The sequence below is a fragment of the Bos javanicus genome, chromosome 17 (genome assembly GCF_032452875.1).
Source record: "Bos javanicus breed banteng chromosome 17, ARS-OSU_banteng_1.0, whole genome shotgun sequence".
NCBI classification, from domain to species: Eukaryota; Metazoa; Chordata; class Mammalia; order Artiodactyla; family Bovidae; genus Bos; species Bos javanicus.
Genome location: NC_083884.1, coordinates 16,090,454 through 16,116,919, shown reverse-complemented (window position 1 = coordinate 16,116,919; position 26,466 = coordinate 16,090,454). Strand labels below are relative to the sequence as shown.

At 40.2% G+C, this 26,466-nt stretch overlaps 1 protein-coding gene across 5 annotated transcripts in view; it reads right to left on the bottom strand.

Moving 5' to 3' along the window:
• INPP4B (inositol polyphosphate-4-phosphatase type II B) overlaps positions 1-26,466 on the bottom strand; it is a 456,612-nt gene that overhangs the window by 281,578 nt on the left and 148,568 nt on the right. For 4 of the 5 annotated variants that reach the window (XM_061384112.1, XM_061384115.1, XM_061384111.1 and 1 more), the window contains exons 6-7: positions 11,683-11,733; positions 1,483-1,562 (exon numbers count right to left, since the gene is read on the bottom strand). In XM_061384112.1, the coding sequence (XP_061240096.1) occupies positions 1,483-1,562; positions 11,683-11,733 (131 nt within the window). Of the gene's footprint in view, positions 1-1,482; positions 1,563-1,895; positions 2,625-11,682; positions 11,734-26,466 lie in introns of those variants that run through there. The other variant, XM_061384114.1, reaches the window with a different exon arrangement.

Sequence of the window (26,466 nt, the reverse complement as noted above, 5' to 3'; positions counted from 1 at the left end):
TGTGAATTGCTTTAAATCATTTTAAATCATCTCTTAAGTCAAAATGCAAATCTGTAAGGATCAGGAAAAATCAGAAAGCAGACAGCCAGCAGTACAGATTCCACCATAAACCATGGCATCTACATTGAAATAAATTGGTTATAATGAATCCTCAGGGGCTGAGCAGAGGGCAAACACACTTAAGACACATTGCCTGTTCCCTTATGTAAAATCATCCAAGATTTACAAACAGTGCTCTATATAATTTTTATTTTTATATATACTGTATAAATATTGTAAGGTAGTATTCTCCAAGCATACATAATCTTAAAGTTATTATACAATTCGAAAATGGCATACTATTTTTTTCTAACTTATAAGGAAGTTAAGAAAAATGATTATTTAATACTCTTCTCAGTATTGAAACACTGAGCAACTTCCTAAAGATTGTTGTATCGTCTTCTGAAATTGTGCCGTGTTGTGCTTAGTCGCTCAGTCATGTCCGACTCTGCAACCGCATGGACTGCAGCCCGCCAAGCTCCCCTGTCCTTGGGGATTCTCCAGACAAGAATACTGGAGTGGGTTGCTATGCCCTCCTCCAAGGGATTTTCCCAATCCAGGGATGGAACCCTGGTCTCCTGCATTGCCACCTGGGCTTTCTACCGTCTGAGTCACCATTTATCATCCAAGCCACCATTGTAATCATCCCAAAAATCATATCTAAATCTGTTGTGTGTTGCTATATGAATCTGCTTTAACTTAAGTTTCATATTTAATTGTACAAGCAACAAAATAAGCTCAAAAAAGAATAATCAGCCTACCCTTTATTATCATAAATCTGCCACTTGCCTCTAACAAACATATTTCAAACCAAGAAACCCACCTGATTTAAAACATAATTTGGAAATAGTATTAATAACATGCCCATCATTTCTATTTACTTTCTTACTTTCAAATAGTTTCCTCCCCTTATTTTTTTGAAGTTTCATCATTTTTTGAAGTTTCATTTAAAGTTTCATCACTTTATTTTTTATCATATACTGAAGAAGGGCTGCTTACAATATTATATTGGCTTCAAGGCTACAACATAGTGATTTAATATTTTATAGATTAAGCACCATACAAAGCTATTATAATACTGACTGTATCCACATGCTGTATATTATACCCCTATGGCTTATATAGTATATAACTGGTAGTTTGTACTGCTTAATATTCTTCACCTCGTTCATCCCCCCCCCACCACCCCTTCCCCTCTAGCCACCACCAGTTTGTTAATAATATCATTTTCCCCCCTATAAGAACTGATAACCTTTGACTGTCTGAAACACAAACTTGAATATGAACTTGAATAATTGCTGTTTCCCGTTAACTTACTACAGTGGAGAACAGAAGCCATTTGAGAGCTGACATCTAAATATCTGTAAGAACTGCGACTTCTCAAACCCAACCAGCATTCCATAAATACGATGGGCTGTTAACTTAAATAGCATTGAGACCTACCTCAGGCTCAGAGCCAGCACTTGCTCCTTGGACTTCAGTAGCTCCCCGACTTTAAAACTGGCATAGCCCAGGAAACTTCGCTGCAAATAAGACAGAATGGTTACTATTAACTTCCAAGATCCTTAATATTTTGTATCATGACAATCACACAAAATTAGTCTTTAGAAGAAAGAAATGTTAACTCTATTAGCCCAACAAATATTCCACTGACTAAAGTACAACTGTCAGTAACATAAATCTACTTCACAGGGTGAGATTGAAGGGGGTGTGAATTCATCCTTCTCACTAAAAACAGAGATGAAGAGTCTGGAAAATAACAATACAGCCAACAGAGAAGCCAGGACTTTTCCACAAACAAACTCCACCTAAGAAAACTCGTATAAAAGAAAAGATGACAAATGTTCAATGTTTACCAATGCTGTGCTTGTTCTTATTAGAATTCCTCAAGGCATGGGCAGCACTAACTTTGTATTCCAGATATGAGCAAATCTGTTAGTTGAAGCTATTTTTATGTGGGACTCGGTACAAGCTATAAATAGAAATGCTATATTTCTCCCCCATCACAGCAATGTTTAAAAGTATTTGTTTCCTTTGTTATTTCTACACTATCATGGGACAATTTCATTCCAACATGCAAAAAAAAAAAATGGTACTTATTTAGTTACATTTTCTAAAATTGTTTTTTAAATCTATCATACCGGGTATTGGTGATCTATGACTATGTCTACCTTCTACATTCTCTGACTCATAATATGAAGAATAAAACACTAAATTGGTTTTTCTTTTCCAGGATAAAAACCTTTCATCTCTTTTTAATATTCCTGGCTGCTTGTGATTTAAAAGTCAGAATATTATGGTATACCATATATAGGATTTTTCATTCTGCTTTCAAGGTCAAGATGTAAACATGAAAATATCAAACCCATATTATTACCATACCATTGCTGCCTAACACATTCCAATACTTTACAAGAAGTCCACGCTACATCTTTCAGAAAATTCTCTCTTCATAAGTCTGTTGCCAGCCCGCCCTAAAATAAGATGCCAGGTTTAAGTCAACTGGGTCTTTTCAGAGGAAAGTGTGCAATTATTCCATATATAAAAGGCTGCGCCTACACAGAGAGATCACTGGCCATAGGGGAGAAAAGCATCAGGTCAAAAATTTTCTTCTCTTTTCAAAGCTCTAACCTAAAGAACTGGTTCAAAAGTCATAAAGGCAAAAATGTGAAACACAACTTGGTTGTCAAGTTGGAGATATTGGTATGTTAGTAATGATAAGCCCAACTGATTCAGATGAAACTCAAAGAGATGGTTTAGACAAGTCCCAAATCCAGAATCACAGAAGACTAAATTATCAGATGAAGAATGTTATGTGAAGACAGAAGATTTGTGGAAACAAGCTCTGATGACATGAATGACGAGAGTGAATCAAGGCAGAAAAGAAGTATGAGCTGTATGAACAAAGCTTCAGGAAATTTAGGGTGACTTTTCAGTAAGGGGCCAAGCTAGTCGAGGAGATTCCCAGCTGAACAAAAGTATTTACACCACCTCAGCAGAGGCCTACTAGCTGTCTCTGCGTAAAAGGGCTCCCTCCCAAACACTGCCAGTCTCTATTCCTTATCCTGATGTATCGTTTCTATTGTTACTTAAATATTATGTGTTTAATTGCCTATTTTGCCCTCCCCTCAAAATAAAAATTGAGATTTGAAGTTCCCTGATGAGTTTTGCTTTCTGATAAAACAATGCTGAACATTAGGTGTGTGATAGTGAGTGACAATAAATGAATGACGGATGGCATACACGCTACATTTCAAGTAAGTTATTCTATGATACATAGAAGAAAGCCTCCTGCAGATATTTACAAACTATTTAGTGGTAAAGAATCTGCCGACCAACGCAGGAGACGCGAGAGATGCAGGTTCTATCCCTGGGTCGGGAAGACACCCTGGAGTAGGAAATGGCAACCCACTCCAGTGTTCTTGCAGGGAAAAATCCCGTGGACAGAGGAGCCTGGCAGGCTTACAGTCCATGGGGCCACAGAGTCGGACGTAACTGGGCGACTGAGCACATAGTTCACTAAAACAATTTTTTAGTTTGCAGATTGTGTACTACGTTAGTGAATTTCACTTTAGCATTTAAATACTTTAAAGACATGTCTCACTTACTCTTTTGCTGGTAATCAGGGGTTTTAATTTAAATTCCACCCCTCACTCATTATCCTCACTCAAAGAAAATGCTTAACTCAGTGGAAATGTCAGTGTCCCCAAAATTCAAGTTATTTCCTCCCTTTGCCTCTTGAGATTTTGAAGGTATAGATGGTTTTAGAATTACGAAAACAAACTGCACATGCCATGCATGTTATTGTGGTCTTTTCAGCAATAAAAGTGGCAGATGTCCCAGACGGGAATGTAGGAAGGAACAGGTGGAGGGGCTATTTTAAGAAACGCTCTACAGACACAGCAAGAGACACGGCTGCAAGTAGTCTGTGACCACAAGCCACCGATGTCTCTCCTGCCTACAGACCTGGAGCTACTGAGGAAGCAGGCGCCTAGCTCACCCATCTTCTAGCTCAGTCCATGGTTCAGAACATAGGGATTGTATGCTACGCCCATTGCTGCGCTGTGAGAGCTTGCAGTGTGCCAAAAAAGGATGCTCGTGAGTCAGTCCTTTCCATCACAACTGTCAGTGCCATGATTAACATCAAAGGATATTATCCTTTGAGAGAGAGCTTACAGAAATCATACAAGCCAGTACAAATCACCTTAGGTATTACGCGTGCTCAGTCGGTAAGTCACGTCCAACTCTTTGCAACCCCATGGACTGCAGCCTACCAGGCTCCTCTGTCCATGGAATTTCCCAGGCAAGAATACTGGAGTGGAGTTGCCATTTCCTTCAGGGGATCTTCCCAACCCAGGGGTCAAATCCGCGTCTCCTGCCTTGACAGGCGAATTCTTTACCAGTGAGCCACCTGGGAAGCCCAGTGATATTATGAAACCGTGTCAAACCAGAGGAAGTGTTATATATTCTAAATTTTTTTAATTTTATTCTAAAAATAATTATACATTAGGACTTCATGTTGCAAAAATGCACTATGACTACCTAGAGGGGTGGGATGCAGGACAGTGAGAGGGAAGCTCAAGAATGAAGGGATGTATGTATACTTATGGCTGATCCATGTTTTCGTATGGCAGAAACCAATACAACATCATAAAGCAGTTATCCTTGAATGAAAAATAAAACATAAAATAAAAGGAATTAATAAAATCCCCCAATTTACAGACAGTGCATAATTTCACATTGCAATACTGAACAATGGACTTGCCCATACATTTACCTTCTAGCGGGTTTTTATGTGTCTGCTTCTAATAAGATTATGACCTTCCACACCTTAGAAGGTGGAAAACATATCATTCGTTTACATGAATATTCACTGGACTCTTGGTAAAAGAATGAATTAGAGAAAATAGTCTTCTCTATTTCTGAAACTTGAATTCCCATGGAGGGAAAATAGTGCACAGTGCTAATGTGAAAGAAAACTTAATACAGTTACTTTATCTTACTACCATTTTAATCACAATCATATAATTTAATAAAATTATTTTTAACAAATTTTTTATATTCCACGTGTAACTTAGGGAACATTTTTATTTCTCCTTCAATGTTGTTTCTAAAATTCTTAGCCTAAAGGTTTTAAAGTAGAAGCTCTAATATTGGGGGTAAATTTTAAAAAAAATTGTGACACTAGAATTGGAGGCCTGAAGCACCATTCTAAATTCAGGATTATATCCAAAAACTAAAATCTGGGCAAATAAATCATTTCTCCAAGCCCCCAGCCTAGCTGTCCACTGACGGGCATTGAAGAGCTCTGTAGGTCTGTCTTTTCTCTCACAAACCTAGGAATTGTACAATTTATTCCACCACATTAGGCCTTAGTTTCTATATGAAACAGTTGTATATGATAATAGTTCTTTCTCACAGTTACTGTTAAAAGAATTAAAGTAATCTAGGCAAAGCACTTAGTACATTACTGGGAAAATAGAAACCACTGCATAAATATTAGATTATATAGTGCTTAAGGAAAATATGCCCAGAAGTCAGATGACTTAAACATAAGTCCACTTTAAGTATTTTTGGAAAAGGCAGAGTATTAAAAAATGTCTCAGAGAAATTCCAGTTATAAAAAAGGAAAACACGTGTTTAAAAATAAAAGTTAGATTCAGGCAAAACATAACTTGAAATAAACTCTAGTGAAAAATAAGTTTTTCTGCCAAATAGGAGAAAGTGAAGAGGAACTAAAGAAACTCTTGATGAAGGTGAAAGAAGAGAGTGAAAAAGCTAGCTTAAAACTCAACATTCAAAAAACTAAGATCATGGCATCTGGTCCCATCACTTTTTGGCAAATAGATAGGGAAAGAATGGAAACAGTGGCAGATTTTATTTTCTTGGGCTCCAAAATCAATGCAGACGGTGATTGCAGCCAATTAAAAGACACTTGCTCCTTGGAAGAAAAGCCATGACAAACCTCGACAGTGTGTTAAAAAGCAGATTCATCACTTTACCAACAAAGGTCTGTGTAGTCAAAGCTATGGTTTTTCTAGTAGTCATGTAGATGTGGGAGTTGGACCATAAAGAAGGCTGAGTACTGAAAAACTGATGCTTCAAACTATGGTGCTGGAGAAGACTCTTGAGAGTTCCTTGGACTGCAAGGAGATCAACCAGTTAATCCTAAAGGAAATCAACCCTAAATATTCATTGGAAGGACTGATGCTGCAGTTGAAGCTCCAATACTTTGACCACCTGATGTAAAGAGCTGACTCACTGGAAGAGCCCCTGATGCTAGGAAAGATTGCGAGCAGGAAGAGAAGGGATCGGCAGAGGATGAGATGGTTGGATGGCATTATGACTCAATGGACATGAGTCTGAGCAAACTCCAGCAGATAGTGAAGGACAGGGAAGCCTGGCGTGCAGCAGTCCATGGGGCTGCAAAGAGCTGGGTACAACTTAGCAACTGAACAACACCCTAGTGAAAGAATGAATGTCATGTGGTCCCTTGCACTTCATAGTGCTGAGTACACAATAGCTATGATTTCTTGTAACTCAAATTTTTATTAGATCATGTGGAATGTTTATCAGAGCCCAAGAAATATCTGGATGAAATCAAAGAAAGTTAAGACTTGTGGAGACATGGCCCGCCTGTAGATAAAAATCAGGGACCCATAGGAGTTAACTGGCTTACACCCCGTCACAAAACTAGTTAATATGCAGAGGCCAAGTTAGAATCCAGGTTTCTTCCTCCTCAGTCCAGAATTCTTTCATCCTGCCTCACGCTGCGGGCCTCATTTCCAGGACAGGTGGCAATCCCCTTTCCTTCTGACGGGCTCTCTGTTCCCACTCTGTGTGGCCCTGACCTTTCTGACCTGCTCACAATGATGCAACACTCACAATTATCATTCTGGTGCAAGCACCCAAAGTAGATGACTATTATGTTACTAGATGCGTGATTTCAATCATTCGCCTGGCTGGAGAGTGATGTCAAGCAGGGTGGTGAAAGCAAGATATCTGTGTCAATCCCTAGCCCTGCTCTATGGGAAGTGTACAGATAAACAGTCCCTGCACCAGTCCCAGCAAGGACTCTTCAGTCACAGACATCCACAGTGCTCAGCAGGGTTGCATACTTCCCTGAAGCAGGTCCTCAGCAGTCTGGTGCACTGGTATTACACCAGGACCCAGCGGAAGTACTCCCTCTGTATGCATACCTCCAATGCCTATGTTCATCTCACAAAGCCTTTATGCCAAGTAATAGGTTGTCTTTATATTTCAACTTGCATGAACCTCCCAAATTTTTTCAAGTGCTGTCCAGAGCTGCATTATCCAGCTTGAGCACTAGTTTGCGGCTATTGTGAAGTGCGATGTGTTCTACATGTAAATACACATCAGAGTTATAAGATGTGATATGAAAAGAGTGTGACATATATCATTAATGATTTTTACATTGATTATATTTTGAAATGATAATATTTGTGCATAGACAGGGTTAAATAAGAGAAGGCAATGGCACCCCATACCAGTACTCTTGCCTGGAAAATCCCATGGATGGAGGAGCCTGGTAGGCTGCAGTCCATGGGGTCGCTAAGAGTCGGACTCGACTGAGCGACTTCACTTTCACTTTTCACTTTCATGCATTGGAGAAGGAAATGGCAACCCACTCCAGTGTTCTTGCCTGGAGAACCCCAGGGACGGTGGAGCCTGGTGGGCTGCCGTCTATGGGGATGCACAGAGTCGGACACGACTGAAGTGACTTAGCAGGGTTAAATAAAATCTTATAATTAATTTCACCTATACCTTTTTACACTTTTAAAAGCATGGGCTACTAGAAAATTTTAAATTATATATGTAGCACACATTGTATTTCTATTAGACAGTGCTGGTTTTGAGGTTAAATGGATATGTCCGTTATACTCTGTTCTATTCTCATAAAACTATACAGAGTAACTGTGGTATAAGTTGTAAAAGGTCTTTGAAAACTTGAAGTTGATATCGCGAGGCTGATACATAACATCTCCTACAAATAACTTACAGGACAGGGCTTTTTTCATACCTTTGTACAAGTATTTTTTCTTCACTCTCAACCCTAACAGACATTGTTGCATAGTCTCCAACCCCACAGGGAGGGATAGAGCATACATGAAATATTTGGGCTGAAAAAAATACATCAGAAAGAAAAAAAAAAAAACTGAGAGGAAATCTATTACAATGTGATGAAGAGTCTACAAAAAACATTAAAAAGCACTTTAGGGTGAAGTCATATATATTATAAAATTACATCTTTATTATGAATACACCTGAAAAGTTTTCACAGCACAAATTGGTATCCGCTTGACTAAGTCATCAACAAAGGTGTGGGTGCCTCTAATAGGTGCTGCTGAAGAATGCAAAGAAACGTGTGGAACATATTTGAAAGATTTATAATAAAATGGTTAGCTCATTTTTAAAATAGGAGTACTTTACATGTTTCAATGCCATTTTCCCAAATCTTCCCATCCTCTCCCTCTCCCACAGAGTCCATAAGACTGTTCTATACATCAGTGTCTCTTTTGCTGTCTCGTACACAGGGTTATTGTTACCATCTTTCTAAATTCCATATATATGCGTTAGTATACTATATTGGTGTTTTTCCTTCTGGCTTACTTCACTCTGTATAATAGACTCCAGTTTCGTCCACCTCACCAGAGGGATGGTATGGGGAGGGAGGAGGGAGGAGGGTTCAGGATGGGGAACACATGTATACCTGTGGTGGATTCATTTTGATATTTGGCAAAATAATACAACTATGTAAAGTTTAAAAATAAAATAAAATAGATAAATCCAAAAAAATAAAATAAAATAAACAGGGTGACCAAAAAAAAAAAAAATAGGAGTACTTAGTGGCTAGAGTTCTTGACACATTGACCAAGAACTGAAACCCTCAAGAATTTTCTCAGTATGCAAAAAAATTCTGAGGAGTGATGAGATGTGTATTAACCAGTGGTCCTTCATAGCTTCTCAAGGTGTGGCAATTCTTCCCTATCAGAAATACCATGTATTTTGAGAATGTTAGAAAGCCAAGGCATGCTTTAAAGTGTTAGTTGTTCGTCCATGTCTGACTCTTTGCAACCCCATGGACTGTAGCCCACCAGGCTCCTCTGTCCATGGAATTCTCCAGGCAATAATCCTGGAGTGGGCTGCCATTCTCTTCTCCAAGGAATCTTCTTGATGCAGGAATTGAACCTGGGTCTCCTGAATTGAAAACAGATTCTTTACCATCTGAGCCACCAAGGAAGCCCCCAAAGCATGCGGACTTATTTAGGCTCGTGCTTATCATGCTTGAGATGTAGTTCAGCAATATAAGTGCCATTTCACTGATATCTGATGTGTCGGAAAGTGTACTAGATTCTTATCATATTATGTGATTATCTTTGGACATACCCTCCTCCCTTTGTATTCTGGTGGTCTAAACAAATACAAGATGGCAAACCAAAATCTTGGAATGGGAGACAGCACCAGTAGGGAGCTGCAACTGGGCAGGGAGACTGCAAGGGGCCTGCTGGGAGGGAAGCCTGAGGCTGGAAGGACTTGCTGGTCCCTTGGGGAAAAGTAAAGAAGCCCTTGTAGTCTTGGCAGTGAGATTGGTGGTGGAAGTAAGAAGAGTAAAAGAGGCTAAAGGGACAGGCAGGAAACAAAGCATGAAAATTCACTTGAATCGGAATTATTCAACCTGCCCCAGGAAGAAACTTGAAGTCAGCGTTCAGCATGAGTGAGCATTGAAGCATCATTTTTCTTCGCCTTCACTAACAGATGCAGAGGAGGCTGACTCACTTCTCAGCCAGTTCATGCTTTCTGGATGGCTCTCTTTGGCCAGTTGGAACGGCAGCTGTGGCCAATGAGGAAGTGAACGCTACCTAGTACAGGGTTCCCCACACCCACAGGAAGAAGGCTGCTAATTGCATGTAGGACTTCAGGGAATTTCAAATATGCCTTTCAGTTGGCTCAGCCACAGGGTGTCTTCAGTTCAGTTCAGTTCAGTTCAGTCATTCAGTCATGTCCGACTCTTTGCACCCCATGAATCGCAGCACACCAGGCCTCCCTGTCCATCACAAACTCCAGGAGTTCACCCAGACTCGAGTCCATCGAGTCAGTGATGCCATCCAGCCATCTCATCCTCTGGCGCCCCCTTCTCCTCCTGCCCTCAATCCCTACCAGCATCAGAGTCTTTTCCAAGGAGTCAGCTTTTCGTATGAGGTGGCCAACGTACTGGAGTTTCATTCCTTCCAAAGAAATCCCAGGGCTGATCTCCTTCAGAATGGACTGGTTGGATCTCCTTGCAGTCCAAGGAACTCACAAGAGTCTTCTCCAACACCACAGTTCAAAAGCATCAATTTTTCGGCACTCAGCCTTCTTCACAGTCCAACTCTCACATCCATAGATGACCACAGGAAAAACCATAGCCTTGACTAGACGGACCTTTGTTGGCAAAGTAATGTCTCTGCTTTTGAATATGCTATCTAGGTTGGTCATAACTTTCCTTCCAAGGAGTAAGCGTCTTTTAATTTCATGGCTGCAGTCACCATCTGCAGTGATTTTGGAGCCCAAAAAAGTAAAGTCTGACACTGTTTCCACTATTTCCCCATCTATTTCCCATGAAGTGATGGGACTGGATGCCAAGATCTTAGTTTTCTGAATGTTGAGCTTTAAGCCAACTTTTTCACTCAACTTATTTCTGGACTTCTTCCTCCTTTCTGAATTCCAGATCCCAGGGACAAGCCTCCTGGGCTATCTTTTCAAGAGCTTCCACCGCCTTGTCTAAGCAAAATCACCTGTTAACCTCTTATTCTCCCAACTTCTTAAAAGCTGGAGAGGCGATAGTTCTGATGCAGCAGGAAAACCTTAGCTGGATCTCCCAACACTGGGCTATACTTTGGTGGCAGTTTCTCTCTGACCTGCGCTCAAGGAGATCAAACCAGTTAATCCTAAAGAAAATCCACCCTGACTATTCATTGGAAGGACTGATGCTGAAGCTGAAACTCCAATACTTTGGCCACCTGATGCAAAGAACTGACTCACTGGAAAAGACCCTGATGCTGGGAAAGAACGAGGGCAGGAGGAGAAGGGGACAGCACAAGATGAGATGGTTTGATGGCATCACCGACTCAATGAACATGAGTTTGAGCAAACTCTGGAAGATAGTGAAGGACAGGGAAGCCTGGAGTGCTGCAGTCCATGGGGTTGCAAAATGTTGGACATGACTAAATGACTAAACTCAATGGTGTTGAAGCCACAGGGAGCAGAAACATCATAGTCCCTTGGCCAGTTAGTTCTCTGTCCCCTTGCTGGAGAGGTAGAGCTCACATCTTCAATTTCCCAGCCTCCTGTTGGTCCAGGAATGTTGGTTTCAATGGCATCTCAGTTTCCTGCAGGGCAATTTCTAGACTTTTCTCTAGCCACCTGACCTAAAGATGAATTGACATCATGATGATTTTCAGGAGAAAAGGAATGAAGTCCATGCAATTCAGCAAATATGTGACAATGTCTCCTTGCATAGTCACACCCAGTTAATTTAACTCCATTTTACTTGTCAGCTACCAGGCAGCAGGCCAGAGAAAGATCCCAATGATTAGCTTAGAAGCAACAAGTATGCCTTTTGGAAACATAAGAAACACTTACCCCAACCTCTGGTGGGGGATCCTTGTGTTCAGGTACAACACTGGTTCGAACCTAAGGAGAAAAAGAAACATTTTCTGTATCACTTTCAGAAGTAGAAACCAGTGAAGAACCACGTTCAGAGTAGAAACCCGTGCAGAAGAGTCATATAGGTGTCCTTTTCATTTTCCTTTATCTGGCATCAATTCAGACTCTGTGGTTAATCATTACTGAAGGTACTTGTGTATAGCTTCCACCACGAGCAGCTACGAAGCTGTCCTTTTATAGTTCCTGAAATTCCTGATGTCCCTAAGTAGACAGAGCTGCCTGAATCCTCAGCTCAACACTCCCTGTCAAATACAGAGATATCAGGGCTTTAGGTGAATCACTTTTAGTTTCCTGGAAAAGCAACCTTCATTCAGCATTCCAGGGAAAGAACAGAGTGACCTAGAGAATGCTGTTCCATGCATGCTTATACATATTTATTCTCTGCATAAGAACCAAGACGCACCATCCTTTTAGGATATCCCTCCCACTTAAGAATTCTCAGCCATGTGGATTCACCACTGCTGCAGGGGAACCTGCTCTGGCTCCTGCAGGACACTCTGGGTCAGGTCCGGAACCAGTGCCCCTGCAGGTTGAACTACACCTGTAGGAGACCCAGAGCCATTTTAGGAATCACCACCCCCAAGGGCAGATGGATCTGCAGCCACCATCCCTTCCAATATACATCATCAACCCGCTCCTTCATCCAAACTTTACTTTCCGTCTCTGGTCATTGTTTGTGTTACAATTTTTATTGTTTTGTCTTTCATATTATTTATAGCATTGTAGATTTTGTGTTTTAAGTTTATAATAATACAATTTAAGCCTTTTTAATATTGCCATTCAGGAGCATTAAACACACTCATGATACTGTGCAACCATCATAAAAAAAAAAAAAAAGAAAACTGAGAGTCTGAGAGTCTGAGAGGCTGTGTTCCAGGCTGAAGTACTCATTTTGGACTGCCAAATAAAATATAATTCTAGAAAAAAAAAAAGAAATTAAATATTCATATAAAAAAAAAAAAGAATTCTCAGTCAAATTTTGAGATAACCACATCCAGATTCATCTGAAAACTAATTCTCAATTGTGGAAGAGAAAAAATGATGGTAGTGGTTTAGTTGCTAAGTTGTGTTCGACTCTTTTGTGACCCCATGGCCATTAGCCCACCGGGCTCCTCTGTGCAAGAGATTTCCCAGGCAAGAACACCGAAGTGGGTTGCCATTTCCTACTCCAGGTGAACTCCCCAACCAAGAGATCAAGCCCCTGTCTTCTGCATTGTAGGCGGGCTCCTGCATTGCAGGCAGATTCTTTACCACTGAACAACCAGGGAAGCCCCACAGAGGAAAATAGTAAAAAATAGTCATCTGGGGAAGATTTTCTTATGTTTCAAAAGCATTCCAGGTGAAAAAATCAACTCCTTACATAATAAGTAGACATATTTCTTCTCCTGAGTGGTGATCCTCAACCCTGGTTGTACATTACAACTACCTGAGGCCCGTTCAAACTATCTTGTGTTCTTTCCTGACCCAGGATGTTGAGTCTGATGTATTGCTACTGAGCCTATGATTCTCTGTTAAAACTTTTTTCCAGATAAAAAGAAATCACAATTATCTTTCTCACTTAAGAAAAAGCTAGTAAAAGCAGGAAGAAAACATAAATCCTAAATCTACTATATCTAAATTTACAGCAAAGATGTGATAAACAAGTTAAATGAATACAGAGCAATATACAAGAACACTGTGCTTAATTGGAGAGTAGAGGGCTGGTAAGACAGATGGGAGACAGGAACCCAGGAACATATAATGGATCAACGTTTTAGGGGGTCATTTAAACAAAATCCCTTTGGAGGTGAAGCAATGGCAATCATATTCTTTGTTTCTTTATGACAGATCCAGCATTATCACTTGCATAATTTGTCAGTCATTACAAGTCAAAATTGTTCACCAGAGCACAAAATAATGACAGGAGAGATCCCAACAGAGTAAACAACATAATTTACAGAACACACTCAACTCCAGATTTCATGACAGAGTGCTCACTAGTTAAGAGCATTTCCAGGTTGGTGGCTGTATTAACATTCTTCGGTCCAGAATGTTCATATATACCTTCAGTCTCGTTATCTGGAAATCATTAGCTGGCCTCAAAGGATAAGGAAACTCAGAAACTATATATTAATACATGGCAAGCTGTAATGTAATATGTGTGCATGTATGTACATGTACACTAAATATAGTATGTGTGTGTATATATACATGTACATGCAGACTATATACTAGAAATATAAATAGTGAATATTCACAAATATGCAACCCATATACACATATACATATGTGTATATGTATCATCACTTTCGGAAAAGATTTGATATCCAAAAAGCATTAACCAAGGAGATATGGTTGAACATAGAAAGAAAGCAAAAGAAGTAAAAAAAAAAATGGTGAGAGTAAACATATATAGGACTGCATAAAGTGAGCACATGTACAAATATATATAAATATATATACACTATGCAATATAATGTTGGACAAAGGTATAAAAATACTGACAATTGTTGCAACATAGTCGTTAAACTCCTAAATTATACTGATTTTATCAGTAGAACACTTATACCTTATTAATATGAATAACCTGCATAGAGAAAAAAAGATTCTTAACCCCAAGTTGCAAACTATGAAAATGTCTAAAGCTATTCACTGACCAGTTTGCATATTCAGTGTGTGTGTGAGTGTGTGTGTGTGTGTGTGTGTGTGTCTCTGCCTGTCTGTCTGTGTGCATATGCACAAAGGGGACGGAAAGACAGAGTGAACTTCACTTTACATAAAGAAGCATTTTTAAAACGTATATGTACTTCATATTTTCCTGTACCATGGCACGTTTAAATCACAAGCGGAACTCTTAATTTAGAGGAACTTAAAGACAAAATAATAAACCAATTTTAAATTTTATAAAGTCAAATTTGTATAGGAAATGTTTGTTTAAATAAGTTTATATGTAGAGTTTTTTTATGTTTAAGATCAATACCACTGATGTGACAGTATATAGGTTACAAATCAATCATGCTTTTTTTACATAATATACATCTCTCTTCACAGTGAAAACACTGGGTTTGTCAGTGAATAAGGTCCCATTCCTTCTCTTGGGGACTTTAGAGTCTAGTGGGCAGCATAAATGTATGAATAATCCAGGACAATGTAGGAAGTTCTAAAATGAAAATGTGGGTACATTCCTGTCTTAATGCAGACTCAAGAGTAACTGATGCAGCCTGTAAGCATCAAGAAAGGCTTCACAACAGAGGACGTCTGGGTTTTGAACAGTGAGTAAGAGTTTGAGGCAAAGGAGATGGCGGCCAAGCAAAGAAGGTGTTATGTAGCAGGCATGGAATCATAAAAACCCATCTGCGTTTGGAAAAGAGTGAGTATTCAGAAGATACTCTAACATGGGGCCTCTAAGGACACAAGAGTCAACTCTGTTTGGGGAGAGAGATCAAAATCTATCATGTTATGGAACTGGAGTTGTATACAATTTCTAGACAATAGGAAAAATTTTTTAAAGTATTTATTTATTTGGCTGTGCCAGGTCTAAGTTGCAGCACATGGATCTTTGATCTTCACTGTGGCATGCGGGATCCTTTGCTGTGGCATGTGGGATCTAGTTCCCCAACCAGGGATCAAACCCAGGCCCCCTGCATTGGGACCACAGAGTCTCAGCCACTGGACCATTAAGGAAGTCCCCTCCTGGATCATTCAAACTCTGCCCAGAGTCATGTTGGGAGATTATTTAACCTCCTTTTGCCAGTTGTCTTTTCCCTTTACATCAGTTATCTCTAACATGTGGTTAATAAGAGACTCCATAGGTGGTTGTGAGTGAGACATCTTCCCAGCACTTAGAACAGTACGTGACACAGAGAGGAAAGGAGGAAGAAACAAGAGAGAAAAAGGGAAGGAAGAAGAGAGAAAACTGTGGGGGATGAGAAAAAGAAAGAGAGAAGGAAGAGATGACAGAGAAAAGATGAGAGGAAGCAGAGAGACAGAGAGATGGAGATAGGACTGAGAGAGGAATATGTCACTGAAAAAAAAAAAAAAAAAAACCCATAAATAAATCTTGGACAGATTTAGCAGAGACCTCTTGGTGAGAAAGGGATGAAGCAATGACTATCTCTATAGCATCTGGAATATTCCAGTTCGTCAGCAATGTCATGCCTCCTGAGATTTTCTGGTCTTCTTTATAAATTCATTTTTCCTTTTTTGGTCTTATTAGCAGTTCTTCGCCCTGTTTTGCTTCACCATACCCCTCCCCAATCCCCTCCTGGGACATAAGAATGTCTGCCTGGCTACATATTTAAAGTTCTTACCGCTTCCTTTTGTCTGGACTTTTACGATATCAACAAATAAAGCAAGAAAGATCAATTTCTAGGAGTGGTCATGTAGAAAATTATATATTCCATCTTGAATATTTCTTAAGATTCCTGTAAAACAAATTCATTTCCTTCTCTATCAACTTTATAAGCTCAACCTTCTACATACTAAATTTACCCAGAAAAGAAGAAACAAAGGAAAATCAGGTAGCAGATAGTGAGTGCCACCCTTTCATCAAATCCTCATTGACTCATTCATGAGCTAATTGTTCAATTAAGAGGCCACTTGGGCTACCCCGGCTGTAGCTGAATAAAGCACTCCACAACTTAATATAAGAAGCTGTTCTTAAATGAGTCACCCTTGTTACAAAGAGCCTAGGCACACCCCCTAAGCATAGGAAGAGGGTGATTGCTGTATTTTTTCATATGTGAATGGTGCTAGGCTATTGTTAGGTATCCAGATCCACGGAAGAAGAGGCCATGCACCAAGGTGTCCAAGCCTGGACTTCACTGGTAGGTGAGGAAGAAGCAATCTTTCCCTGCAGGGTCTCAGCTGGAAGGAAGAGGGGAAGGTGTTGGCAGCAGTGGAGAAACACCCTTGGGACAAGAGGAAAACCCAGATCCTTTCTGCAGGCTATTGTCACATCCAGGAAGGTCTCTTGTAACCAACGCATCATTGAAACATACCCTTTTTTCTAACAAAAATGTTACTATAATTCTCTGTATCTCAAATTAAAATATATAAAATCATCAGATTTACTTGTTCCACTTGGAATGAGATAAAGAATAACCTTACTATAATAAACACATGGAAACCTGATCACACAGAAATGTCTGGCTCCCCTCTGAGTCCTATACAAGTTCACAAAAATGCACTGTTTTATAGGCAAAGAGATAGAATATGGCTACCTTTTAAAAATATTGTTTTTTTAAAAAGCTAACAGAATCTCAGAACTGGAAGCAATTTTAGGCATTATTTATTGGGCAATGTTTCTTAAACTCTAGCATACACAGTCACCACTCACTGATCCGCAGCTGGTTAGGCGGATGGTCTGAGGGCCATCCTGTAAAGCTTGTTACAGAAATGCAGAATCTCAGGCCCCTTCCAGACATATTGAAAGTGAAGTATTAGTCACTTAGTCGTGTCCAACTCTTTGTGACCCCAGACTCCTCTGTCCATGGGATTCTCCAGAAAAGAATACTGGAATGGGTAGCCATTCCCTTCTCCAAAGGATCTTCCCAACCCAGGGATCAAACCAGGGTCTCCTGCATTGCAGGCAGTTTCTTTACAGTCTGAGCCACCAGGGAAGCCATCCTGAATCAGTCTTCATTTCATTAAGATCCCCGGGTAATTCATATGCCAGCTAAAGTTGGAGGTCTAGCCCATCTAGTCAAAGCTATGGTTTTTCCAGTAGTCATTTATGGAGAGTTGGACCATAAAGAAAGGTGAGCACCGAAGAACTGATGCTTTACAATTGTGGTGCTGGAGAAGACTCTTGAGAGTCCCTTGGACAGCAAGGAGATTAAACACGTCAATTCTAAAGGAATCAACCCTGAATATTCTTTGGAAGGACTGATGCTGAAGCTTAAGCTTCAATACTTTGGCCACCTGATGTGAAAAGCCAACTCACTAGAAAAGACCCTGATGCTGGGAAAGACTGAGGGCAAAAGGAAAAGCAGGACGGCAGAGAAAGACATAGTTAGATAGCATCACTGACTCTATAAACATGAATTTGAGCAAACTCTTGGAGATTGAGAAGGGCAGGGAAGCCTGGTGTGTTGCAATCCATGGGGTTGCAAAAAGTCAGACACAACTTAGCGCTGAACACACACACACTAGAATGCTTACGAGTGAAACAGCCACAGATGCCAATGGTAGATATTCATTTGCACCTAAAAATGCCTAATAAGGAAGGGAATTTGTCTTCTGGTTATGAAGGCACTTAGTAATTTTCTTAAATGTCAAGCATCTATAAAAGCTCCAGATACTATCTGTTTCAGAAATATCCTTTCCTTTGTTATGCTTTGCTGTATCATGCTATGGAGGAGAGGCTGCTCTGGTCATCAAGTCAGGGATTGATTTGGGACAGAGATGGGCTGGAAAAACTCAGTGTTTCAGGCTGAATCCCTACCTTCTAGCCCTAACTCCTAACCCTTCACTCCCCGACCCAGTCTCAGTTTCATATTCTGAAGCCCGAATCACAGCACCTTGGGATGACTACAATTGGAGATAGGGTCATTAGGTTTAAATGAGGCCACTAGGACGGGGTCCTAATGCAATAGGACCTGTGCCCTGATGAGAAGAGGAAGACACACCAGAGGTGCAAACACAGAGGGATGATCCAGTGAAGAATGAGCAGAGGACCTCCCTGGTGGGCCAGCAGTTAAGACTTAACCTTCCAATGTAGGCAGGTGCAGGTTTGATCCCTGCTCCGGGAGCTAAGATGCCACATGCCTCGTGGCCAAAAAACCAAAAACATAAAACAGAAGCAATATTGTAACAAATTCAATGCTGACTTTTAAAATGGTCCAAATCAAAGAAAAAAAAAAATCTGCAAGGAGGGCGGTCAACTGCAAGTCAAGGGGAGAGGTCTCAGAAAACCTCATCCCTGCTGACACCTTGATCTTGGACTTCCAGAAGCCAGAAATGCGAGAAAATAAATTTCTGCTATTTAAGCCGCTCAGTCTGTGGCACTTGGTCATGGCAGCCTCAGCGAACTAAGACACTCGGTCTATCTGTGTTGTAGGGTATGGCCCTCAGTGGGGAGCCTAATTCGTCTTTGCTCCTCAACCCTTGAAAGGATGCTAGAGATTCTCAGATGTCTCAGTGGACCACTTTTGCACTGGATCTCAGCTTCAGCATCTGTCTTTAGAGACAGAGCAGCCATGCATTTGAGTCCCTTTTGGTCTCTAAGTTTGTTATTTCAGCTACACATGAAAACCCGAATCTGCTGGGTTCTGAGCCAGCCGTCTGCCTTGTGTTCAGTAAAGACAGATACTCAGGCTTCCAGCTACAGAGAGAAAATCTGTTCATTGCCCCCAGGTGAGAAATGGCTTTTTAGTCGCTCAGCATCAATTCACCACTCCCTCTAGGACTGGGGCTCTTGTTTGGTTTTGGTCCCTTTGCCTGGTTCCCTAAACACTGTGAAATGGTGGGAGGTTTCACTCTGCTTTTTTTTATAAACCTTTGGCCTGGTTCTTTGGCTCCTGCCAGGGTCAGGATTCAGTGAGTCTCTTCTGAGAAAAAAATGACCATTAATTTGAGGACTCTCAAGTCTCAGTTTCTCACACCATCCAATACAACTCCTGAAAGCTCGGCTAATTTCTCTTTCTCTGGGCAGCAGCCCTCCGTCCAGGTAAATTCCTGTTCTTTAGCCCACTCTAGAATCACCAAAGGCCTGGGGAGGAAAATACACACGCTCCTGATAGCTCATCTCTGACAGGTCCTCCTTTCATTTTTCTCTTGAATCTGCCTGCAATTTAGGAGATGCAAGTTTGACCCCTGCATTGGGAAGATTGCCTAGCAGAGGAAATAACAACCTACTCCAATATTCTTACCTGGAGAATCCCATGGACAGAGGAGACAGGCAGGGTACTGTCCATGAGGTAGCAAAGAGTCAGACATGACTGAGCATGACCATATTAGTTGTTATTTCTATCACGGCTTGATGATGTTTTCAAACATGACTTTTGTAACATTTGACTCATTTCTATGTGGTGTCAGAGAGAGTTGCTGATCCCAGCTACCACATCGTAACCCAACTAAATTTTTTTTTTTTTCTGAAAGCTACTGCAAAGCTAAGGAATCTTCCAAATACACAATTACAAAATGAAAAAAAAAAAAAAAAGATCAACAGAGCATAGTGTAGTTAAATATGTTTGGAGGGGGAAAGGGATGCCATTATATGTTGGTCTATTGAGTAAAGTGAAAGTGTTAGTCGCTCAGTCGTGTCCAAGTATGTGTGACCCCATGGACTATAGCCCGCCAGGCTCCTCTGTCCATGGAATTCTCCAGGCAAGAATAACTGGGGTGGGTAGCCATGCCCTTCTCCAGGAGATCTTCCTGACCCAGGGGTCAAACCCCCATCTCCTGTGCCTCCTGAATTGCAGCCAGATTCTTTACAGTCTGAGCCATCAGGGAAGCCCTGTCTACTGAGTGAAGTCTTCAGTAAACCAGTTATAAATGGATAACTGCAGGTAGTTCTCTTAGTAAAAGCAGTTAATCCTGAATCCTGAACACTATCCAAAAAAGATCCAATAAGTAATGAGTGTGACTTGCAATCCTGGCCTTTGCTGGGCAAATGTGATCCTCTTTCACATGTCAAAATGTATCATGTACATGATGTACACAAGAACATTCTAGAGATTTCCAAGCAAAAAGAGATCACAGTGAGAAAAATGTAAACACTCTTAGTTTGGATGCATCTAATCTTAGAGATGTTCCAGAAAGAGACTCACAGACTTACGAGCTTAGGATTGCTGGGGGGAAGGACTGGGGCCTGGGGAAGGGACAGTTAGGGAGTTTGGGGTCGCCGTGTACACACTGCCATATTTAAAATGGATAACCAGCAAGGACCTACTGTACAGCACATGGAACTCTGCTCAGCGCTATTTGGCAGCCTGGATGGGAGGGGAGTTTGGAGGAGAATGTATACATGCATATGTATGGCTGAGACTCTGGGCTGTCCACCTGAAACTATTGCAACATTGTTTGTTAATCTGCTATACCCCAATACAAAAAAAAAAAGAAGTATAAAACTATAGTAGAGGATTCCCATGTCTCTAAGGCAGTGATGTTCACACCACAGACTTCTGGTAATGTGAGTCCCTTTATGCTTAATTGGTGGCTCCTTAAGACTGTTAATTTCACCAAATGAATGTGACATTATACTAAATTCTACCAGTCATATAGGAGTCATGTGGTTCTTTACATTAATGGCGACTGAAAACGTGGCTCTGGAGTCATATAACTCTGGGTAACCCTGCCATTATCCACATTTTATACCATTTCCCTTTCCAAGTCTTACAGAGATCTATTATAGGCTGGTAAAAAAAATAAAAAAAAGTACTGAATAGCCAAAATATCTTTAGACATTCTCTTCCTTTGTTAGAGAGTTACTGAAAAATATAAGCTCTGCTGAAAATAAGAGACGCTAAAACTGAGGTCTAGTTTTCATGAAATCAGAAGAAGGTCTCTCTATTGCTGTTCTGTGAGTAAATCCTTATGCCTTTCAGACTCTACTCCTGGCTCCTCCAAAAAGGGTCACCAGGCTAGGAAAGGCAACACTGGTCAGAGCCCATGGGGTGTCCTGCACTGCATCTCAGAGTCAAGACTTGCCCTGGGCACTCACCAAAAACAAACAGGACAAAATTCCAAAGAGCTGTACAATTTAAGGCCAAAGTTCTTTTTTTGTGTGTGTGTGGGGGGGGTGTATTGGCATATATACATTACTCTGTATAAAGTAGTTAACTAGTAAGAACCTACTGTATAGCACAGGGAACCCTACTCAATGCTCTGTGATGTCCTAAATGGGAAGGAATTCCAAGGAAGAGGGGATATATGTATATATCTGGCTGATTCCCTTTGGTGTACAGCAGAAACTAACATAAAATTGTAAAGCAACTGTATTCCAATAAAAAATTAAACTAAAAAATAGATATTTAGCTATTTTTAAAACAGAAATAAAGAATAAAGGACTCTTTATACCAAAAAAACAGAATATAAAAATGTGTTTGTAGGCACCGAAGATATTAACTAATAATCTGCTAAATAACCTCTCATTATAGTTGAGAATTCAACTCCTGCTGACTTCCAAAGCCCCGTATGAGAATATTAACATTTCAGGACACAGATCACTCAATTCAAGTATCATATATCCATATTAATAGCTTTTTGGTAAGGTCAAACGTCCATCACTGTTTTCATTTCTCTTCCTATATTTCTCCACTTCTCCAACATACAAAAATAGTTGTACCATCATTCTGAAAAAGGAAAAGAAAGTCAATGGGAGCTGATCTCTTGATAGCAGCACGAGACCTAGGTTGACCTGGGTTGAATATGTGCTACCCTAGAAACTTTCTACCCTAGAAAGAAATATACAAATCTATAATTGATAAAGAAGGATAAGAGAATCAATGGAAGTAACTATTTCCTTGCCCTATGGGTAAAGTATTTCAGAGGCACATGTATCTTTTTTTTTTTTTTTTTTACTTGTATTATCTCACTTAATTCCTTAGTTCTGGGTTATATTATTAGTCTCTGGCCCATTTTACAGATAAGAGAAGTCAGATTCAGAAAACTGGAGTGATTTGCCCACTTCAGTAGCAAGTTACAGCTCAGATTTGAAATGCTCTGCTTAAAGCATCTGCATCCCTTCCATGACAGTGTGCCTTTTCTGAGCCCAGACTGGTGGTGACTTTAATCGTCTTCCCTAGGGCTGCTTAATGAGTTTTAAAAACCAAAAATCTATTAGCCTCAGGGAATAGAAACAGACACAATTCATCACATTACCAGACTCAAAAACACCATCCTTAATATATTAACAGCCCCCAATTAAGACCAGAGTCATGAGTTAATGAATGAGCCATTAGACAGAGAACAGTAATATCAACACAAGCACATGTCTATTAACATGTTGCTCAGTGAAAGTCAATTAGTCCCAGCACTGTAAAGGCTAAATAATTTCTAGGTAGCTTTAAAATGAAATTATTGTGATATTGCTTAGTATTTTAAGAGTTCATTTATAACTCAGTCTTTCGTAAACCCCAGTCAAAAGAAGATCACCAAGCCCAGAGTAAAGAGCAATTGATTGATAAGATCAATTCACAAAGTACATTTTTTTCAACAAATTGGAAAAAAGTGGTGTACACAGACACAGAGAGAAGAGGCTTTTACTGTATCTACCCAATGAAGTGTTGTGGTCATCTCTTCTATTCTATTATCACATCAGTATCTTTCTCTATGGAATTCCACCGAAGTATTGGATTGGCCAAAAAGTTCGTTTGGGTTTTTCTGGATAAGGTTATAGAAAAATCTGAACGAACACATTTTTTGGCCAATCCAACATCTAATAATTTATTCAGTCATTAGGTCTCAGTATTGGCTGCACTTGACAACCACTTGGAGAAGCTTTAAAGCTTTTAAAAATTCTTTACATTCCTTTAATTAATGGTTTCTAATCACTCAGAATTGTTTTTCATTGCTTTCCCTTCTCATTCACTCCACAAACCACCTCATGAGATAGCTGAGGCTAACACCTGAGGTTCCTTTCAATCTGCCTGAAAACAAAACTCCAAAACAAGTTAAGTTTCTCCCCAGGTTACAGGGCTGCTCCATAAAAGGGCTAGCATTTCAACACAAATCTGTGTTCTGAAACCAGTGTTCTCAACCCCTCCATTGCTGTGTTGTGTGCAGCTTAGGCTGAAACGAGAGTTCACATCCACGACAGTGGACTGAAGGCAACGTAGAGAAACTGAAACAAAACTTTGCAGTTTCTCAGCAGCAGAGGGAAATGTGACTGTGGCACCTCAAACTGGGATGAGGGAAGATACTTCTCAAAGAAACACTATTATGAAAGAAATAGAGGAAAACAATAGAATGGGAAAAACTAGAGACCTCTTCAAGAAAATTAAAAGATACCAAGGGAATATTTCATGCAAAGATGAGCACAAGAAACAGGAGAAATGGTATGGACCTAACAGAAGTAGAAGATATTAAGAAGAGGTGGCAAGAATACACAGAAGAACTGTACAAAAAAGATCTTCATGACCCAGATAACCATGACGTTGTGACCACTCACCTGGAGCCAGACATCCTGGAATGTGAAGTCAAGTGGGCCTTAGGAAGCATCACTACGAACAAAGCTAGTGGAGGTGATGGAATTCTAATTGAGCTATTTCAAATCCTAAAAGATGATGCTGTTGAAGTGCTGCACTCAATATGACAGCAAATCTGGAAAACTCAGCAGTGGCCACAGGACTGGAAAAGGTCGGTTTTCATCCCAATCCCAAAGAAAGGCAATGCCAAAGAATGTTCAGACTACTGCACAATTGCACTCATCTCACATGCTAGCAAAGTAATGCTCAAAATTCTCCAAGCCAGGCTTTAGCAGTATATGAACCATGAAGTTCCAGATGTTCAAGCTGGATTTAGAAAAGACAGAGGAACCAGAGATCAAATTGCCAACATCCACTGGATCATCGAAAAAGCAAGAGAGTTCCAGAAAAACATCTACTTTTGCTTTATTGACTATGTCAAAGCCTCTGACTGTGTGGCTCACAACAAACTGTGGAAAATTCTGAAAGACATGGGAATACCAGACCACCTGACCTGCCTCTTGAGAAATCTGTATGCAGGTCAAGAAGCAACAGTTAGAACTGGACATGGAACAACAGATTTGGTCCAAATCGGGAAAGGAGTATGTCAAGGCTATAAATTGTCACCTTGCTTATTTAACTTATATGCAGAGAACATCATGAGAAATGCTGGGCTGGATGAAGCACAAGCTGGAATCAAGATTGCTAGGAGAAATATCAATAACCTCAGATACGCAGATGACACCACCATTATGGCATAAAGTGAAGAAGAACTAAAGAGACTCTTGATGAAAATGAAAGAACAGAGTGAAAAAGTTGGCTTAAAGCTCAACATTCAGAAAATGAAGATCACGGCATCCAGTCCCATCACTTAATGGAAAATAGATGGGGAAACAATGACAGACTTTATTTTGGGGGGCTCCAAAATCACTGCAGATGGTGACAGCAACCGTGAAATTAAAAGACACTTGCTCCTTGGAAGAAAAGCTATGACCAATCTAGACAACATATTTAAAAGCAGAGACATTATGGATGTGAGTTGGACTACAAAGAAATCTGAGCACCAAAGAACTGATGCTTCTGAACTATGGTGTTGGAGAGGACTCATGAGAGTCCCTTGGACTGCAAGGAGATCCAACCAATACATCCTAAAGGAAATCAGTCCTGAATATTAATTGGAAGGACTGATGCTGAAGCTAAAACTCCAGTACTTTGGCTACCTGATGCAAAGAACTGACTGAAGACCCTGATGCTGGGAAAGATTGAAGGCAGGAGGAGAAGGGGACGACACAGAATGAGATGGTTGGATGGCATCACCAACATGATGGATGTAAGTTTGAGTAGGTTCCGGGAGTTGGTGATGGACAGGACAGGTGTACTGCAGTCCATGGGGTCGCAGAGTCGGACATGACTGAGCAACTGAAGTGAACTGTAGGTCTCCTGCGGGATGCACTCAGGGTTGTCTTAAAACAGCAGAGTGTTCAATTGAATGCTGTAAAATCTTCATAAGAAGAGAATAATGATGAAAAAGTATGTTTCTATAAAAGATCTATTTAAAGTTTCCAAAGATTGACTTCCAGACTTGGGAACACAATCTCATTAGTGGAGGACATCTCTTTCTGTAACAAACCAGATGCCCACTGAATCCTGTGACACAGCAGCGGGGACACAAAATGCTTGCATTGAACATCTTTTATTTTTTATTATTTATTTATTTGGCTGTGCCAGGTCTTAGTTGTAGCACTCAGGGTCTTGGATCTTCATTGCAGCACGTGCGATTTTTTTTTTTCTGTTGCATAATGTGGGATCTAGTTCCCTAAAGGGGGATCAAACCGGGACCCCTGCATTGGGAGCACAGAGTCTTAGCCACTGGACCACCTGAGAAGTTTCCAGTTTACATCTTATTCAAACTCCAGATCAGCAGTATGCTAATGAGGTCCAATCAGGGGATCTGCAAGGTCAACACCATTTTCATAATAATTCTAAGACAGGATTTTTCGTTTCTACTTTCATTCTTTCACAAATGTACAGTACAGAGTGGAATTTTCTAGATGCTATAAGAAATGTGATTTGCCTACAGACTGAAACATGACAACAAAAGTCTCTCCTATTAATCAGACATTAAGAGACTTACACATATGTAAAACAATGGTATTCTCCCAATATTTTTTTTAGTTTTCCAAAACAATTAATTTTGAAAAACATGTAATATATATGCTAACACATAATAGGCTTATTATTAGCTATTTTAAGTGAATTAATACATATTTTTTTAATTCTCTAAGTTTTAATTTTTAATGTGGTTAATAGCCACAGTTATAAAAATCCACATTACCAAAGCCGTTTGAGATTCTGGAGAATATTTCAATCTTAGCATTTTAAGGAAGATTTCTGCCGTAGAATCTCTTTCAGAGATGGATGTGATGTTTACTACATGAACCCACTCATCCAGTCGCTCTGAATCCCTATGGGTTCCTTGAACTTGTCTTTCTTCCATCTCCCTGCATGCCTTTGCCCACAATGATCTGTCATTCTAAGTGTGAGGGACATGACTGTGAAAAAGGAATCATCAATTTATAGGCCTGCATTCTAG